Below are 18,235 nucleotides of genomic sequence, written 5' to 3'. Positions count from 1 at the left end.
TAACCCGTTCCTGCCACGTCAAAATCGGCGTGGCTTCCAGTCTGGCAGATTTTGAAACGCTTTCTATAACCCGAAGTGGTACAAGTGTAATAATTGTGCTCATTGTTGGCATGGCGGCAGACGTCGCAAAATCCAGCTGCGCCAGAACTTGCAGACATTGTGTGCGCTATCACGGATCTATGCTTTATACCCTTCAAGTCAGCTCAGAGGGTCATAATCGACAGGTATTCAAATCGCACTTACTACAAGAACTGTGAACCGTGGCTCAAGCAGGGCCTGAGACAAGATGGTGGTGGCATCCTCAAGTCAAGCTAGGGTATGTGGACTCATATACATCTCTATTGTTAACTATGTGACATGGCATTGACTCCCTTACCAAGAGTGCAGCCTAATCTTCTCGCGGCACCCTCACCAATTTAGAGGACGCCTTGCCTCGTTAGTTTTTTCATTAGTAACTAGATAACTAACTAACTTTTCACGTGATGCTGCTGGACCAGGAAGCCGTCGAAACCAAGCCTTGAGCTTCATTCATCCAACTTCCAAAGGCCCCACGATCACGATGGACGACGCTGTACGCCCAGCTGTCAAGACACGGCGTGCTGTATTTGAGAAAGGCTTTCGTGTTTGGTCAAGCCTTTACAATATCGCTGACAAAGAGACGATTATACCCGAAAGTTGTTTCTAGGTTCAAGGGATATTTGCACATCTGCCTCACTTTCCTCCAGATATAGATCTAAAAGATCGCCATGGCAGTCTGTATGCGACGGGAACTTCGATTTGATCAACACATGGGCCCCAAGAGTTCCCTTTTCTTGAAAAAACTCTTGATATTCCAATCTTAATAATTAGCCCGACTGGTCTCACGCTCTCTTCTGACCCTAACCTGGACTATCGGAATTGGTTTGGTTGCGAAGAGGACCATATTTCCGTGCTTATACTCGCCTGGTCCTATATTCTTTCAGCTCGCTGGGCGGAGCTGATGTCAGGTTCCGTTCTGGGATACACTGGTAGCCAGCCAACCCAGAATGACGGCGACCAGGATGCCATTTTTGTGGATGTCGGCGATGTCAATAGCGAGGCGGCAAGGTGGTGGGCGGCTGTTTTGGCCCCAGGGGAGGGCTGGCGGGCTTGTATAAGTTCGGACGAGGCCGAATATAAATCCCCATGGTCGATACTATTGCAATCGGGCCCAGGCTTTAGGCTTCCATGCCATGGATCACACCCTCTGATGTTAGCTGAGGCCATATCATCTGCCACTGCCCTTTATTACCTTTCGGAGTACTGCAACCTCCACAACGCTATGGATCAGAGCCACGCAGCACTATCTGTAGCTCTAATGCTTCCTCTCTCAAACTCCAGGGGGTACTAGATTCGCCTACTAACACCTAAGCTTAGATATGGAGAGAGTTCTGCATTGAAAGCGAGGACACAAATCGACCATAAGTGGCTACAGACATCCCGCCATCTGGACAAGCTACTTGTTCTAAGCTGCAGCACTAGAGGCGTACAGTCATTGCTATCTAGCGTCTTCTATGATCCCGGCGTAGCCTGTAATTTGGTTAGCCCATGGCTATAGGCTACTTTTGCTATCCTTGACTCCGTTGACGATAACTGCCTTGTACATATTATGACGAGAAGGGTTCCACGCCTTGCTTTTCTATGGCTTGGGGCAATTATAACGTGCGTTCATGGCGACGTTTTGTGAGATGCACGATTTGGTCTGATCCCGGTGGAACTCCACGCGGCTATGTGGACTGGAACTATCCAATCATTTATACAAGAGCCTATACCTCAGCCTCCAGCTGTGGGGGGCAGCATTTCACGCGCAAATGAGTGTCGGCTTCTGTATCTTATGCAGAAAGAATATCATACTCGTTGGCCAACGTGTCAGTGGACGCCGTTTGGAGATACAGGCCTTGAGGATACTGATACGAGTGTCCGCTCTTATGCTAAGCATATTCGATGGGAGCTTATATATGTGGGGTGGAAATGGGCCACCCGAGATGGCAAACTGGTTCATCAAGTCTGTGACAAGGGGCTTACACCGACTTTTCCCGAATCACCGCAGGAGCCACCTCATATCCCCATCAGTTATGATGCTCTTGATCTTGAAGAGGAGTTGGCGTCAGAGAATGCTACGCGAAACATATTTGGCTGGCTACGGTTTGAAGGGTTCCCCGGGAACGAAAAGGAGATATACAGTCACGAGTGGTTTGACCTTGGAGATTCGGACAAAGAAGCGTTATGTGGAATATCTGAGACTAGTATCAGTAACTCTTCTGCAGCAGCAGATGTGGAGGCTTGGATCAATCACAGCGCCTCTTAATCTTCATGTGAAATCTCAATATGAGTACCAATAATGCCCCAGAATCTGGAACCGAGTTCCTCGACATCAACCTATACGATTTTGCAGTCCCTGTACCCAACTCTCAGCCTCTCCCCATGTCGAACGTCAATACCCCTTGAGATAATCACACAAATTCTCGAGAATCTCCCGGATTTGGACGCTAGTATGGTCTTAGGGGGTAATCTGTTGGATTTTCCGTGGCAGGAAAGATTAGTTTCCTAATGAGGCAAATTGGGCAGAGTATTCAAGGAATACTGAAGGGCAGAAATACTATAAGCGGCAATTCCTAATGATTAAATTTCTCTGGGCCACAAGGACGGACTTGAAGGACTCCAGATTAGGAACTTTTCTCAACCCACTTTCCCAATTAGGCAAATTCGATAAAATTTCCTGGAGGTCGCTGGTTTATGGCTTGGTACATAACTGTAACACATCCCGGGTTTGGTTTCTCTGTAATGGATCAAGCAATTCCCCCATTCCCCCATTCCCCCATTCACCCTTGCAACCGCTTAACTAAATATTTCACCGGGGCGACTTTCTCGCTTCCTAGCTTCCCAACAGCTCCGCAGTAGTGAGTTAGTTCATGCCAAGATATCGTTGGGCATCCCTGCAGCGAGGCTTGCCACCCAGGAAGGAAGTATATAATCAGTGTGCTTGAACTTCTATGCGCAGAGTCAGGATGGCTGGCTATGTAAGAATGGACGGTGTTATGGAGCCAACCTTCCATAAACTGGACAACTATGGCGATATTATTTTGGTCTTGGATGAGCAGGATGCTGCATATGAAGACAACGAGGATTTCTATACTCTATTTGAGCTTCCTTCGCCTATAAACGAGGAACAAATTGAGGAGAACCTTCCAGACCCTTCTCTTTATACAGCGAAGAAAGGTCGTAAGAAAAAGGCCTCTGGCATGCTGCCTTGGGAGCATCGTATAGTCGAACCCGAGCCAGTATTTGAAGTTGAACCTGAACCCGAGCCTGAGATCGAACCTGAGCCAGCATTTGAAGTCGAACCCGAACCCGAACCTGAGCCTGAGGTCGAACCAGCCCTTTACTGGCCAGGTGAGAGCCAGGAAAGGACGAACGCCGAGTTTCGTGCGCTGGTGGATGGCAATGAAGCGGACAAAGATGAGTTCGAAGAGATGGGCATTCAGGCCGCAGATAACTTGACTCCACACGGCCTATCTCACTTAGTTCGATTTCAAGTATCCTCTAAACATCTCACACTTGCTTCGCCTGCCTTTGAGATAATGTTGAAAAGAGTATGGTCTGAGGCACACACCCTTAATACCCAAGGATCTGCAGAATTACGCGCGCTTGGTACTACTTTGGAGGCTCTCCGCATTTTTCTGAACGCTGTCTATGGCCGCACGTATGATATTCCATGAACCGTGGAAGTCAGGATTCTGTGCGAAGTTGCGGTTCTTGTTGATTATTATAAATCTTATGATGCCCTTTAATTTTATGCCGACACTTGGATTAAAGGCCTGAGGTGCCAGTCGAGAGAGATGACCCAAGATAATGTTAGATGGCTATGCATATCTTGGGTATTTAAAAGCAGCGATATATTCGAAAGCGTTACTGGGGTTTTACAGCGCCAGGCAAAGGCTCCGCTTCAGGTCTCGAAACTTCTAATCTTGGGTGTCGTGATAAGTAAAGAAGCACCCCTATAGCTCCGATGTTTGAGTGCTAATTGTCTCCCCCTCACCAGACAAGATCAACCGGTCAAGAGAAGCCTGTATTGAGGGCATAATCTCGGCTCTATATGATGTAGTCGAGGACCTTGAAAGTGAGAGAACAAGCTGCAGTTTCGAGTGCGACTCCATGCGCCTCGGGTCGCTGAGGAAGCAATTGAAATCCAGACGTCTTCTCAACCCGCGCCCATCAAGCCCATATCTCGGTTACAGCTTTTCAAGAATTTGTGAGAGCATTCGTAAGATTGGTATCCCGCCATGGTATGGATACGAGAAATATAGTGGATATCAGCGGAGCTCATCTCCCCATAACTGTCGGATCGGGCCAGCTATCAGCTCGATTATTGACAACGCGGAGAACTCCATTGAAGATATAAAAATGGACAAATTTCTTGGTAAGCCGATTAACTAAATACCTGAGCTCTTGGAAGAATACATAATTGCGAGGTCGATGTAAAACCCCACCGTTATTATACACAGGGCGGAATGGATGGCTTCTCCCTTTCTACTTCTTGCTTTGTTGTTTTGTTACTTCTTTTTCTATTTGCTTTCTTCCTTCTTTTCTCTTTTCTCTCTTTCTCTTCTGTTTTTCTTTCTTTCTCTCCTTTTTTGCTTCTTTTCTCCCCCTGACTTCGGTTGTGGCCCTGGTGTTGGTATCCGCCCTAGTTTTATTTCGTTTCTTTAAGTTAGTCCGTTTACCCTTTAGGCTGGGGACCTCCCTATGAGTAATATCCTTCTCCAGCCGTTAGCCTCCTATCTGTTATCTCTCGGGGAATGTACTCCTTCTACCTTTTTTATATCAAGCCCTAAATCTCCCACGCCTGTGTTCTGTATGGTAGGCTGACCCGTAGTTATCCTATTTTCACCGGTAATTATTTGCAACGATATGACCGTTCGCGCTTTTCGCCAAAGTGGTTCTTTCACGGCCAGGGCCCCAAAATTTGTAATCCAGATGCAGGTTTCATCCGTGGGCCAGGCCTGGTATGAGAAATCCTCTGCACCTCTGACCGTTGGGTGCACTATCTCTATCCGCGATACGGCGCTGCCCCAAAATGCTCCTTTCAGGATCGGCTTCTCGATAGCCTGGTAGTTTGTCCTTCCCGAAGGATTAAATTTGTGCGGAGGAGGTGGTGTTAAAACTATGACTGTGGCACCTTGCGAGATGTAGTAAGCAAAGATGGCGGAGGCCACTTTCATATACTTTCTCCATCTGCTTGTCGACATTTTCAATTTAAGGCAAGATGGGTGATTCTTGTCCATCAGCGAACCTATGGCTATACTCAGTGTCTGCATCCCATGCTCCTTGGCCCATCGCTGAGCGCATTCATACGGAACACCGCTCCACATAACTTGATGATTCTGGGTACATCCACGGAGGAGCTTCTGAAGAATCTGCACCTCCTCCTCGACCGTTAAAAGCTCATATATAGGTCCTAGGCTCACCAATCGGTTCTCTAGATCAGCCTCTTGGGCAGTCGATAAGCCACTATCCATTTCCTCGGCGGATTACTTTAGGAATGTCCTGCCTGTAGCATAACAATCTGTGTGGCTAATCTTGCTATGATCGAGAGTGGGTGGCCAGAATATATACTATAATGAGGAAGGTTTGACATCTGACGTTATCCGAAGCAGTTTCGAAAGTGGGCCGTTGTAGGCTTTTATATAACCTGGTACTTTCAATCAATAATCTAACGATTTTGTTCAACGCTCCCCTTCTTTGCTAGGGATTCAATAAATATATACATACTGTAGCAACTGAGCTACCCGTTTCTGCCAGATGTTTTTCTGTTGATCAGTGTGCGTGCTAAAAATAGTCAAGCGTTGGAGCATTTAATCCCAGTACCCCACCCTCGACCCCGCCTCATTCACCTGCTTGTTAGTCAGCAAAATCTTGCTCATTCTCCATAGTGCCCTTTTCTATTCTTCGAGTAATAATATTATTATAATGGCTAAGAAGAAAAGTTCACGCCCTTTAGGTCAGAACAAAACTTTCAAACCAGCTCCCTCATCTACTGCGATGGTAAGCTTAGCATTTTCTAGGTTCTGAAAGTGTTCTACGTAATCTTAAGTTCAGGGAAATGTAACTGATTATCTTGTGAAGTCCACGATTCCACAGTACAAGATGGAGGCCGAAAAAAATACTTATACGTTATCCGGTAGTCTCAAAAGGTATGGGACGACAACTTATAGATGGCAGGTGGTTGACTCTTCTAGATACTTTGCTTCCGGTCAATTCGCGGATCTTACTATTCGGGCGGACGGTGAGGTATTCAAAGTCCATAAAGTAGCTGTCTGCGGCCAGTCTGAATACTTTTCCCGCATGTTTAGCGGCGAATGGGAAGTATGCAGATATCTCGCATCTGTGAATTTAAAAAGCCTTACTAACTTCCGGCTGTTAGGAGACAGTTAATAATGAAGTTGAGCTTAAGGAGGTGGAGCCTGATGCTGTCGCAACTATCATCCATTTTCTATATGGATTTGATTATGATAGCAGCGGCAGCAGTGGCGCTCGTATCTCTCCCATGTTATTCGATGCGCAGATATATGGGCTTACCGAAAAATATGGCATTCCAAGCCTGAAGGAGCGCGTCAAGGAAAAATTTGCCAACTCAGTTCGCGCCTGCTGGGATATGGACGACTTTCCTCTAGTGATTGAAGAGGTCTATACCACGACCGCTTCCGCAGATCGAGGTCTTCGCGATTTGATAACTGGAACCTGTCATGAGCACTTCTCCGAACTCTTGCAGAAGGAGGGATTTATACGGGCACTAGAGAGCTGTATATACTTTGCAGCAGACCTCGCGAAGCAAGGGTCACAACCTCTGCCGAAGTACCGATGTCCCAACTGCAGTAAGGAGTGGGTATGCAGACCCATCGGGAAATACTGTATGTTTTGTGGGACATCATACTCTAATTGGAGTAACTATGTCGTCAAAACATCAAATAAATAGGAATACTTGCCCCCCGCTTTACGGCACATTCCAAGGAACCAGGCTATAATGGAAATTCCCCTTTGATTATTACTTTCAAATTACTTGATTAGGAATTGGGAAATTGCCCAATTGGGTAAATTAGCAGAGCATGTACTTCTTCTTCTTCTTCTTCTTAATTTAATGTCCGACCCAGCCGCTTTCCGCAGCTATGCAGACGGTCTAGTGTAATCTATCGTACATACAAGCTTTGATATAGTATACATTTGGTGACTGAGGTCCTCGAGGGTTCCCCCAGCCCGTGTCAGTTCTAAAATACCCTATGAACTCAATACTTCGCCTTAAGTTAAGTTGGCCTCTGGTATAGCTCTAAATTGCCCGAGGAGCTTAGTTTGGATTATAAAGTGTGCGGCTTTCTTTACTTTAGAGGGGGTGTTAAGGATTTCCTGAATGTCTATCCTTATTATTCTACCGTCCTGTTCCCAGATTTTTCGTCTTAAGTTGTTAAAGTGGGAGCACGTTAGTAGGACATGTTGAATGGATTGTTCCCCCTGTCCGCACTGGCATGTGGCGTCGTTTACATCAGGTACGTGTCTTTATATGAGAAATTTGCGTAGTCCTATTTTTTCCGTCCGCATTTGCAGAGCATGTACTATCGAAGGACGATTCTCTAAAGGGCAGAGATATTTACTCCACGCGGTAATTCCTAGTTCGGTAATCGTACATGTTACCTAAACAAGCAATTAAACATGACCTAAAGTAGTAGAAGGGGTTCCTTAGGGGCTTTCCTAGGTTAGGAGTAGAAATTCCTGTTTGGGGATGCCCAACCCGCGTTCCTAACTAGGAAAATTCGAGCAAAGAGGAAATTCCCCGAAGAAGGAATGTAGTAATTATATATAGTTTTCTAAACAAATAAATACACATATAGAAGAATAATAGAGACAAAGAATCTATGCGTGAAAGTACAATCTATCAGAATTATTGGCCGTTTAATCTAGAATAAGGTGGTTGGCGCCTTGGCGTGTAAATCTTGGTGCGATTGGCCTGTTTCCTCCTGTTAAAGCGGAATTACCGGGTGGGGCGGCATATATACCGCCCAACTAGCACAGCTCAACAGCGAACGGATTTTCTGACGAGTAGGGGGATTCAGGGCTCTGAATACTCTTCGCCACGTTGGATTGCTTAACTAGTTATCCAAATCCCTTAACAATGTCTTCGTCGCGCCTTTTACGTTTACCATTAGAACTATTAGACCAAATCTTAGAATGTCTATCAGAGAAAGCTCTTCTCGCCACATGCCACGTCTGTCGCAGACTCCAACATCACGCCCTACTGCTACTGCACTGTGCATACGGTCCAGGGCCTGTTCACCGTCGTGAATGCATCTACATCCTGGTGTACGATGGATTAAATATGGAAAAATATAGCGAATTGGATTCAGCGGACCCGGATGAGTTGATTGAGAATATGTTGTGGACGTATGGACGTCCGAATAGTTCCTTTGATAAACAAACTATCTGCTTGTTGGCTGTTCTGATTACATAAAACCTTTCAGCAGAAGCATGATGCCGATTCTTGGAAGGAGGCGATGGCCCTAGCTTTGACAGCTCAGGGTCGACATGATGAAGCCACCGATTACTATAACTCTCTTAGTTCCGAGAAGTCCGAGAGTGATAGGGTCCGCCTTCGACGATTCTCCGCTATGTGCCGGTTTGGTCCACTAAATTTTGGCCTTGCAGAAATTTTTGGAGATATGAGTCTGCGTAACTGTATGAGCTATGCTGCTACACGCGGAGACCTAGCGATTCTGGCCTATCTATATGACAATTGGGGTGTTGAATGGGAATATTCAATTAGAGCCCTAATCCAATCAGGGCATCACCAACTTCTCCGTATCATGCACGACCACAACGGCGTCGATATATTAAGGGAAACGTCCAAACGGAACATCGAGCGCGCTATCGAACACGGACATTTGGAGACCATCAGCCTCCTACTTAGTATCGGCCTCCAAGTCGGTACCGCGGATGAGGATTCCCCTCTATTAGCAGCATTAAACAATGGTCAGATAGCTATTCTTAATAAAATGTTGGAGCATGATGCGAGCTGGGCAAGCTCCTGTACCCCCAATGGAGAGCTATTTATTCCCATTATAAGCCGTCGGTGGAAGGACGACTCTTTATACTATCCCATAGTCGTGTCGTTCCTCGTTGAGAAAGCAAACGTCAATATTGATGCTATCGATATTGAGGGCTATGCCATAATCTATTACGCGGTTTTATATAATATTATACCACTTCTTAAGGCAGTACTTGAAGAGAATCCCAATATCAACCTTACTGATAAAGAGGGCCATACGGCGTTACAGCTAGCCATTGAAGCAGACTTGCCTTATGCTGTCACCCTCCTCCAACCTCCTGAATAAAATGAATGTACCCAGAATTGTGGGCCAGTATAGCAGAAAATCGGTAATGGAGTCGCAAGAAAAAGGAGTCGCTAAATGTTATTCTAGTACATAAACTTATCCAATAGATTCACTAACACGTTGCTATCCGCTATTTGCCTATAGTAGTAAAAGCCAACTAAGCTTAAGCGGCTATATCAAGTCTACCATTAAGCGATTAAACACGCCCTAGAAGAGGCACTCTTAGAAACTTACCCGGGTTAGGAGTAGAACTCCCTGATTTGGGGTGCCCAACTTACTAGATTAAGACTTTTTCTTAACCCATATCCCTAACTAGGAAAATTCGAGCAAAGGGAAAATTCCCCAAAGAAGGATAGATAGAGTGCTATAACGGAAATGCCCAATGTGGTAATTATACATGGTTGTCTAAACAAACAGAAGATAACTCGCAACTCGCAAATACACAAAAATGGAGAGTGACTATAGTACAGGTGTTCTACCCCCGGAGTGGTACTTTGTGGGTTTCGAGGGTATGGAGCTTGAACGCCATGACGCTCGAAGGGAAGACGGCTATTCTATGCGTCCAGCAGAAGCTGCAACGCTTCGTCCCTGACGAGTACGCCTGCAGCTCCTCCCTATGAACGGTCTTTTCTACATGGTCCCACAGCTTGTTGCGTTTCCAGATCTTGTCGCGAGCTTCTGACGGGAGGCGCGGGTCGGCCGCGCAGAATGGGCACTGGTGAGGGTTTAACTCCAGCTTCTGGGAGAGGGGCTCATCTTCCATTGTCGTCGCGGGAGTCGTGGCAGGCCCCGGCTGGGTTGGAGCCGGAACCGGGTCTTGGGGGGAATGGGATGTTGGCAGCTTCCTCGGGCGGCCTCTCCGCTGGGGTTCCTTCCGACCCTGCAGCTTCATCCAGAGCTCGATGCTGGTGCGGGTCCGCGCGAACCGCTCTTCCTCCGTCAGCTCGACGCCGATTTTGCACGTCAGCTCGGCGATCTGTCTCCGTTCTGCGATCTGGAGCTCCGGCGGGGGAGGAAGGCTCTCCTCACCGTCACCGCGGATCCGCCGGTTGAACCTCTCCGTGTCGGCGTCGCGGAAATGGCGCTTCCTGGCGTGGTTGAGAAGGTGGGCCCTTGCTTTAAACTTCCAACAGTTCAGCTTCGATTGGATCTCCATCTTCTCCCGATACAGACGCGTCTTTCCCCTAGACGCCTCGACGGTGGGATAGCCTTCACTCTTGATCTTCTCGGTTAGCTTCTGATTCTTCTCGGCTAGGCTTCTGGTTGTCGGATGCTCCGCAATTCTTTGGCTCATCTCGTCGGTAAGTTTGGTGGGCGCGGTCACGTCGACATCCAGCAACATCGATTGAGCTACGTCGCGCACTTCTTTGTTGGATGGGACTTCCATAATCAGAGCCTCTGTGTCCGCACGTATCTCTTCATCAAGGTAATATTTTACCGTGGTGTTCTGTATGTGATCCGTGACCTGGTTTCGAACGGTCTCGTGCACCTTTCCTGGTTATTAGAGACGGGTTAGCAGCGGTCACGCCGCGGCTCGATCATGCTTCACTAAGGGAAGGGGATAGATAGATGGAAGGCGACATATGGTGGAGATGCGAATAGCCAGGAGCGATTATCTGCCTTGAGAGGACTTACCGTTAAGGGCGTTGATTGCGAGACGCCGAATCCTGTATTGACCGAAAGAGCATTTCAACCCGGCGGCGAACCCAAGCCCCTTCAGGTCGCGGCTGAACGTGGTAGCCTTTAACGCCATCTTGGATGAGGTACAGTATCCGTTTTCTGTCTGTTCGGGGTTACGGAACGTTGGCAGGTCCAGTTTCTCCCTCTTCATCTTTAGCTGCATGCCAGGCCTGTGGTTAGGGATCTCGTGCCAGTAGATGTCTTCTAGCTTCCTAAACGCCACTTCAAAGACTTCATCTTTAAAAGCCATCGAGAAGAGCTGTCCGAGGAGGTCGAAGAGAGGCTCGGGGTTATGGACTATGGTAAATATTTTTCTAGCGACCTCAGTCAGTGAGACAGTACATGATAAATGGGGTACGGGGAAGGTAGCAGCCGCACACTGGGTGATAGGTTCCATCATCGCCCTTGGTGTGAAGGAGCGCTATCTTCGCAATCGGTATGTTTGGTCGGCAGGGCCGGGGGTCGCGGATGATGTGGAACGAGATGTGTCTCCACACGATGGCCCCCGTCTCCTCCGGGCCCGCGTTATAGCCGTCATCAGTAACGCTGCCGTCGGAAATAAGGTCTGCCACATCGAAGCCCTCCCCTGCAACATTGGAGCCGTCGGGCGCAAGGTTAACGGGCCCACGGCCGTCTTCCACGGGAATCCCGGGCCCTTCGTCGATCGGGGCCGTAAGACTGAAGGCTTCGCCCCTGGAGCCGCTGTAGGCGGAATCACTGAAGACGGAGTCTCCAGAGCCACTAATTGAGGTGGATTCCGTCATTTCAAGGTCGATATCCGAGTTGGGGATGCTGGCACGCACTGTGCCACGCGCTGCCCGTGCTGGTAGCGTCTTCCTGGCCCTCTCCGGTAGGCTTGCTCCTGGACCGACTACTCGCCGCTTGGCTTGGGGTGCACATTCGTCGAGCCATGATTCCACTCTTGAGCGGTGGCCGGCTGCACTTTTCCTCGAGGACGTGGGCGGTATCTCGACCGAGTGTTCCGGGCTCGCCACCCTCGATAGTGTGGAGAGAGTGGCCGCCGTTTGCGTCTGCCCCGACGACTCCCCCTTGCGGGTGTCAAAGAGGGACACTAGGCGGGACGAGGTGATGCAGCCAAGTAGGATTCCCGCCGATACCTGCAGTCGCTGCCTCTCATCGGGGTATACTTTCTCGCATCGGGTCCAGTTGGCGACAAGAACTGTATATACCACCTTCTTGTTCGCCGTCTCCTTCTGCTTCGGCGGAAGGAGCCCCCACTCCTTGACCAGCTCGATGAGAAACTACCTTGGTTAGCCTGTCCGGCAACGGCGTTCTGGACGGCGGAGGGGGACTCACGGCATCAACGTCGGCCTGTATCGCCCTGTCTACCGATCTTTGCGTAACTTCCAGGTGGAACATCATAATACGGCGCCAGTAGCTACCCGGGACAGAGTCTCGTTTGATGGATGACCCGTGGGTCTGCCTCAGCCAGCTGAAGAATGCCTTCGCGTCGGGAGCCTCGAGCGTCTCGACCCACTCCCTGGGTGTTTTGTTGTGTTCCCTGGGGCAATACCTGGACGTCGGCGTTTAGCGAGCCGTACCTGTCGAAGAAGGGGTTGACTGGCGGGGAGGAGACCTACTGTTCAAGTTTGTTCATCACCGTCCGTATGCCGATTGTAGAGTTTTCCGATCGCTTCCTCTTTGTCGGTCCTGCCCGGGCGAACTGCTCGCGTACTTTTGCGAAGTGGCCTCTCGGGAGGCCAGTGTCATATGCGCGGTAGCGGCGGCCAGAGCCCCGTCCGCGTTGGATGGTCATGGTGCTCTGTCGTCAGCGAGGCACGAATAGGCCCCGAAGAGGGAAGATGGGGTATATCAACCTGGAGACAGGAAATGGCACCTTGCAAGGCGTGTGGTATAAGATGGGTGGGGATGGGGGAAGGGAAAGTGACTGGCTGCTGGGAACCGTCGAGGGAGAGAGGTAGAGGGAGGGTATCTGTATTTATATCGATGGGGAAGCCACCCTTTCTGGCGGCCGCTCCATTTTTGGAGTTGTGACGCCAGGCGGTCCCATGCTAACCAGCCCATCGCCCTAGGCCTCTCGAATGCAGGTGAATGCAGGGGAATGAGGGTGAAGGAGAATTTTGGCGCAGGGGTTGTTAGAAGCGGCGCCTGGAGGGAAGGGTGGTGACCCCACTAGTGTGAATAACTGAGTAAGCTAGGGTAAAGGCGGCGGTGGAATCTGCCGTATCCGGTCTAGTGTCCGTGCGCCCACGGGGCCAGGAGGGCCAAAAGCGGCCGCAGAAACTGCCAGATTCGGCCGTCGAGAAGCCATATTCGGCAGTCAAAACCCCTATATGTGTATACTATAGAGGTAAAGGGGTATTTAGTAAATATAGTATAAAATAATTAGAATAGTACTTTATATTAAGTAGTATAGTAAAATTATAGCTAGTTTAATTATAAGTATAAAACTTTTAATCCTAAAGAAATAAGCGTCTTTATATATATAGTATATCTAGTCCCTTCTTTTTAACTCTTCTTAAGTCCTATTATAGATTTAATATTCTAGTCCCTTTATAGACCTTTTATATTCAGTTCTATAGGGACCTGCCTCTAGCCTTAGCACCTGGGACCTGCCCTTACAGTCACGTGATATATAGTTATTCTATTTTAGAATTTTATTATCCAATAAGTATATAACCTAAGGCTATGTTATAGATAATCTATAATAAGTTTAATTACTAAATAGATATTATATTCTCCTAAGAAGTGTTCTAGTTTAGTATAATCTCCTTTATAGATATTAGGTTTATAAATTTTAATAGTAGTTCTTTTATCTCTTATTTTTACTCTAAGTATATTAATATTATTTTTATATTCTTTAATTTATACTATAGTTTATTTAATAGTATTTTTATAGTTTTTAAGTAGTTATTATTATTCTTCTATCTACTTATTAATTTTATCTAATTATTTATTATTAGGTTGATTATTAATTCTTTTTTCTAATTTAATAATTTTCTCCTTTATTTATATAAGTAGGTTATTAATATTAGTAGTAGATCTATTTATTAATAATATATTAACTTATTCTACTTTAGCTTTAAGTATATTTCTATAGTTAGTATATTTTTAGGGGTAGGGTAATATATATTTAATTTATCCTTTTTAATATATAATTATAAGTTACTTAGGTTAAAATATCTATAATAATATAATAGCTCTAGTAAGTTAGAATTACTTTTACCTCTTTATAACTATAAGTTAGGGTAATTAATATTATAAGCTAATAGTGCTCTTTAATTACCTAAAAGTAATTAAAGGTTTATATCTATTATAGGATAGAAGATATAAAGGTCCTAGGGAAAGCTTAAGTTAAAGATAAATTATTATAGAGAATAGCTAATACTAGAGTAAGATATAATATTATAGTAAAACTATCCCTTAATTCTAAGTATAGCTTTAGTTAGTACCTTAGTTAGATAAAGGCTAAAGGTTCTTATAAGTAGTAAAGATAAAATTAATCTATATTAATAGGTAAAGAGGTATTTAGTAAATATAGTATAAGATAACTAGAATAGTACTTTATATTAAGTAATATAGTAAAACTATAGTTAGTTTAATTATAAGTATAAAACTCTTAATTCTAAAGTAATAAGCGTCCTTATATATATCTTATATATTAATTATACTAGCTATATTAACTATACTATCTAGTATATCTGCGCTAGTATAACTAGTACTTACTTTTCCTACTATTTTACTATGTATAGATATTTAAGCTAGCGAGCTAGCTAGTACTAGGTTCTTCTATTCTGGTTGCTTTATTCAATAAGTATATAGTCTAAGTGTTACAGACCACCTGCGGCGCAGCCCCAGGATATACACTCATTGGACAACAAGATTCCGGGACGGAATAACTACACATCACGTGACCATAAGGACAGGTCCCAGATGCCAAGACCAGGGACAGGTCCCTATGGGACCGAACATGAAAGGTCCACGAAGGGACCGGGACATCAGGTCCACGATGGGACCTGAGGAGAATCAGGAGGAAGGGACCGGATATACCATGTATATAAAGACGCTCATTTCCTCAGGATCAAGAGTCTTATACTCGCGATCAAACCAGCCACAGTTTTACCATACTGCTCAATACAAAGCACCATTCCAGTTGTCTTATACTATATTCACCGAATACCCCTTTGCCCATTGACGCAGGTCAACTTTGTCTTCACTGCTCACAAGGACCTTCAGCCTTCATCCGACCCAGGCACTGACTGAAGCCACACTTGGAACTGAGGGATAGTCTCGCTATAGTATTCTATCTCATCCCGGTACCGAGCCGTCTCCTACAACGACTCACTTCCAACCCAAGCTTTCCCTAAGACCTTCGTACCTTCTGTCTTACGGCAGGTGTGAACCTCTGATCACCTTTAGGTAATCAAGGAGCGCCGTCAGCTTGTGACACTAAGGCTACGCCGTAGACGCTCTATAACAATACCCCAAGGTAGATCATGTACTACTCACGTGGTATTTATATATATATACACTATAGGGCCGGGTTTTTGATCTATTCTATCTCGACTCGGCGAGTATCTATATTATTCTATACTTATAAGTGTTACAGACCACCTGCGGCGCAGCCCCAGGATATACACTCATTGGACGGGAGGATCACGGGCCAGACCTTGAGGGCACTAGTCACGTGACCAATAGCGATAGGACCGATAGGACAGGCTTGGCAGCTTCCTATTGATACTATCACAACAACCAATAGGAGTAATAGGAACCCCTTGGCGGAGAACTATTGTATCTATCACTAGATATATACTATATATATAAAGACGCTTATTACCTTAGGATTAAGAGTCTTATACTCGCGATTAAACCAGCTATAGTTTTACTATACTGCTTAATACAAAGTACCATTCTAGTTATCTTATACCATATTTACTAAATACCCCTTTGCCTATTAACGCAGGTCAACTTTGTCTTTACTACTTATAAGGACCTTTAGCCTTCATCCAACCCAGGCACTGACTAAAGCCACATTTAGAACTAAGGGATAGTCTCACTATAGTATTCTATCTCACCCTAGTACCAAGCCGTCTCCTATAACGACTCACTTCTAACCCAAGCTTTCCCTAAGACCTTCGTACCTTCTGTCTTACGGCAGGTGTGAACCTCTAATCACCTTTAGGTAATCAAGGAGCGCCGTCAGCTTGTGACAACTTCTAGTATTTATTAGACGTTCTTTTCTCTTATCTTAGCTTAATAATCTTAAGCTCTAGTTTCTTAATAGTATTATAGATATTATCTATTATATTTATTATACTATTAAATTTTATTTCTAATTAGGAAAAAGCCTCTATACTAGTATATCTTTTTCCTTTACCTCTTTTTCTAATTATTCTATTAGAGTAAAATTGTACTATAGTTACCAGTTTATATAGTAAAAGAGATATATTAATATTAATATATAATAAAGACTTATTAGAATAAGGCTAAGATATAAAGGAATACTTAGTAGTAACTAATATAATATTATAATTAATATTATAACTTACTTTATATATTAACTATCTTTATCTATTAATTAGGTTACTTTTACTTTTATTACTTATAAGGACCTTTAGCCTTCACGCTTATAGCTACTAACTAAAGCTATACTTAGAACTAAGAGATAGCTTTATTATAGTACTCTATCTTACCCTAGTACTAATCTATCTCCTATAATATATTAATATACTATAAGCCTTTTAGGATTATTCCTTTTATCCTATAACTATAGCTTGAACCTTTAATTACCTTTTGGGATTAAGGAGAGCTAGACTTGTTATACTTTTACTATATCTAAGAAATAAAAAATTATTAGACACAAAGTCTCTCCGTATCGAGCGATTAAATCTCATCCTCTAAATATAAGGACAATTTCCTCTTTCCCTAAGCCTAAGGAATGATCTCGAAACGGCGGAAGTTAATTATTAAAATACGCCTTAGCTCAGAACCCCATAGAATATTCTCATGGTGGATATCTTAATGGCGTACTCCTGAAGCACGGATCTCTATCTTTGATAGCTTAACCTAATCACGTAATATTTTAGAATACTTATGTCTATATGTATTCTGCCCTTCCCAGCCCACGAGCAGCGTATGCTTACTCGAGCCAGCCCATGTAGATAAGTCAATGGCTCCAAGAAACATTGCAACTGCGGACCCCTAAACTTGCGGGGATATAGTATATATCGTCCTCGCGTAAAACCCCCCGCCGGCAGAATAAAATTGTGCCTTTTCTGTGTATCCATACCGGCAGCGAGTAACCTTGAATGGCGCACGGTATGAGCCACAAACGCCGAACGGGGTACGATTATGGTTCAAAGTCTCGTCTAGCTGTTGCTGGAGTATGCCGACTAGATGCTCCACATGAATATAATGCGGTCACGTGTAACCAAGGGTCTCCTTGGAAAGGCACATATCTTGTAACATTAGCTGGTTGGCTGATGGTGGACGAAAGTTATCAATAACACATGGTGCAGTTTATTGGTGGTAGAAAACGTCAGCAGCGCAATGCGCAATCAACAAGAGGCTGCGACATCTCACTCAAGAGGGTTCTGGCCCTTCTGGCCCTCTTTCCTATATTTTTCCCTCCCTCATCGTCTATTCCACTCACGGCCGCCGAACGCTTCACAGGTTTTCTATTTCTTATAGGAGCGATCGGCCTGGAGCGGTGGAAGTCAATTATCAAGGCCCGTCCTAACTCTTTATTCCACAGTATATTATTAGGCCGTAAGTCCAGATGATCTACCCCCATGGCACGGATCTGCTTCTTTAACCGCTCGACCTCATCATGTAACTCTCGGGACTGCTCCATTATACTGGTGTCCTTTCCACCCCAGCCTATGAGCAGCATGTGCTTAATTGACCCCGCACCGTGCACATGGTATACCATTTTCAGATCAATGTGCCCAAGAAAAACCCGGACTACGGAACCTTGAACTGTGTAAAGAACACAATAAACGTCTACTTCACGTCGCACGTCATCCCAGCGGCGGGGCGTTGTACCCTTCCCAAACACTATATAGCCATACTGGCGGCAGGTAATCTTAAACGGTTGCCCGTACGAGCCACAAGTGCCAAACGTCGTGCAGTCACGGTCCAGAGGCTCATCTAGCTATTGCTGGATCAGGGCCACC

General features: G+C 45.5%; 4 protein-coding genes across 4 annotated transcripts; 3 read left to right on the top strand and 1 right to left on the bottom strand.

Moving 5' to 3' along the window:
* Positions 1 to 3,026: 3,026 nt before the first annotated feature.
* Positions 3,027 to 3,737, top strand: GIQ15_01951 (uncharacterized protein; the record flags this gene model as incomplete). The annotated part of the gene is made up of 1 exon (XM_033549368.1): positions 3,027 to 3,737. The coding sequence occupies one exon, from the start codon at positions 3,027 to 3,029 to the stop codon at positions 3,735 to 3,737; it is 711 nt and encodes a 236-aa protein (XP_033410319.1).
* Positions 3,738 to 6,060: 2,323 nt separating this feature from the next.
* GIQ15_01950 (uncharacterized protein) lies at positions 6,061 to 7,199 on the top strand (the record flags this gene model as incomplete). The annotated part of the gene is made up of 5 exons (XM_033549367.1): positions 6,061 to 6,063; positions 6,118 to 6,212; positions 6,258 to 6,384; positions 6,443 to 6,904; positions 7,170 to 7,199. 5 exons carry the CDS (start codon positions 6,061 to 6,063, stop codon positions 7,197 to 7,199), a joined length of 717 nt encoding a protein of 238 aa, XP_033410318.1.
* Positions 7,200 to 8,352: 1,153 nt separating this feature from the next.
* Positions 8,353 to 9,398, top strand: GIQ15_01949 (uncharacterized protein; the record flags this gene model as incomplete). Its single annotated transcript, XM_033549366.1, has 2 exons — positions 8,353 to 8,370; positions 8,529 to 9,398. 2 exons carry the CDS (start codon positions 8,353 to 8,355, stop codon positions 9,396 to 9,398), a joined length of 888 nt encoding a protein of 295 aa, XP_033410317.1.
* A 475-nt stretch (positions 9,399 to 9,873) lies between these two features.
* On the bottom strand, positions 9,874 to 12,855 carry GIQ15_01948 (uncharacterized protein; the record flags this gene model as incomplete). Its single annotated transcript, XM_033549365.1, has 5 exons — positions 9,874 to 10,892; positions 11,034 to 11,392; positions 11,457 to 12,340; positions 12,396 to 12,612; positions 12,680 to 12,855. The coding sequence occupies 5 exons, from the start codon at positions 12,853 to 12,855 to the stop codon at positions 9,874 to 9,876; spliced, it is 2,655 nt and encodes an 884-aa protein (XP_033410316.1).
* Positions 12,856 to 18,235: the final 5,380 nt, after the last annotated feature.

The sequence above is a fragment of the Arthroderma uncinatum genome, assembly GCF_011692745.1.
Source record: "Arthroderma uncinatum strain CBS 119779 chromosome Unknown scaffold1, whole genome shotgun sequence".
NCBI lineage: Eukaryota > Fungi > Ascomycota > Eurotiomycetes > Onygenales > Arthrodermataceae > Arthroderma > Arthroderma uncinatum.
Note: the sequence above shows the minus strand (reverse complement) of the source record. Positions and strands in the feature narration are given on the sequence as shown.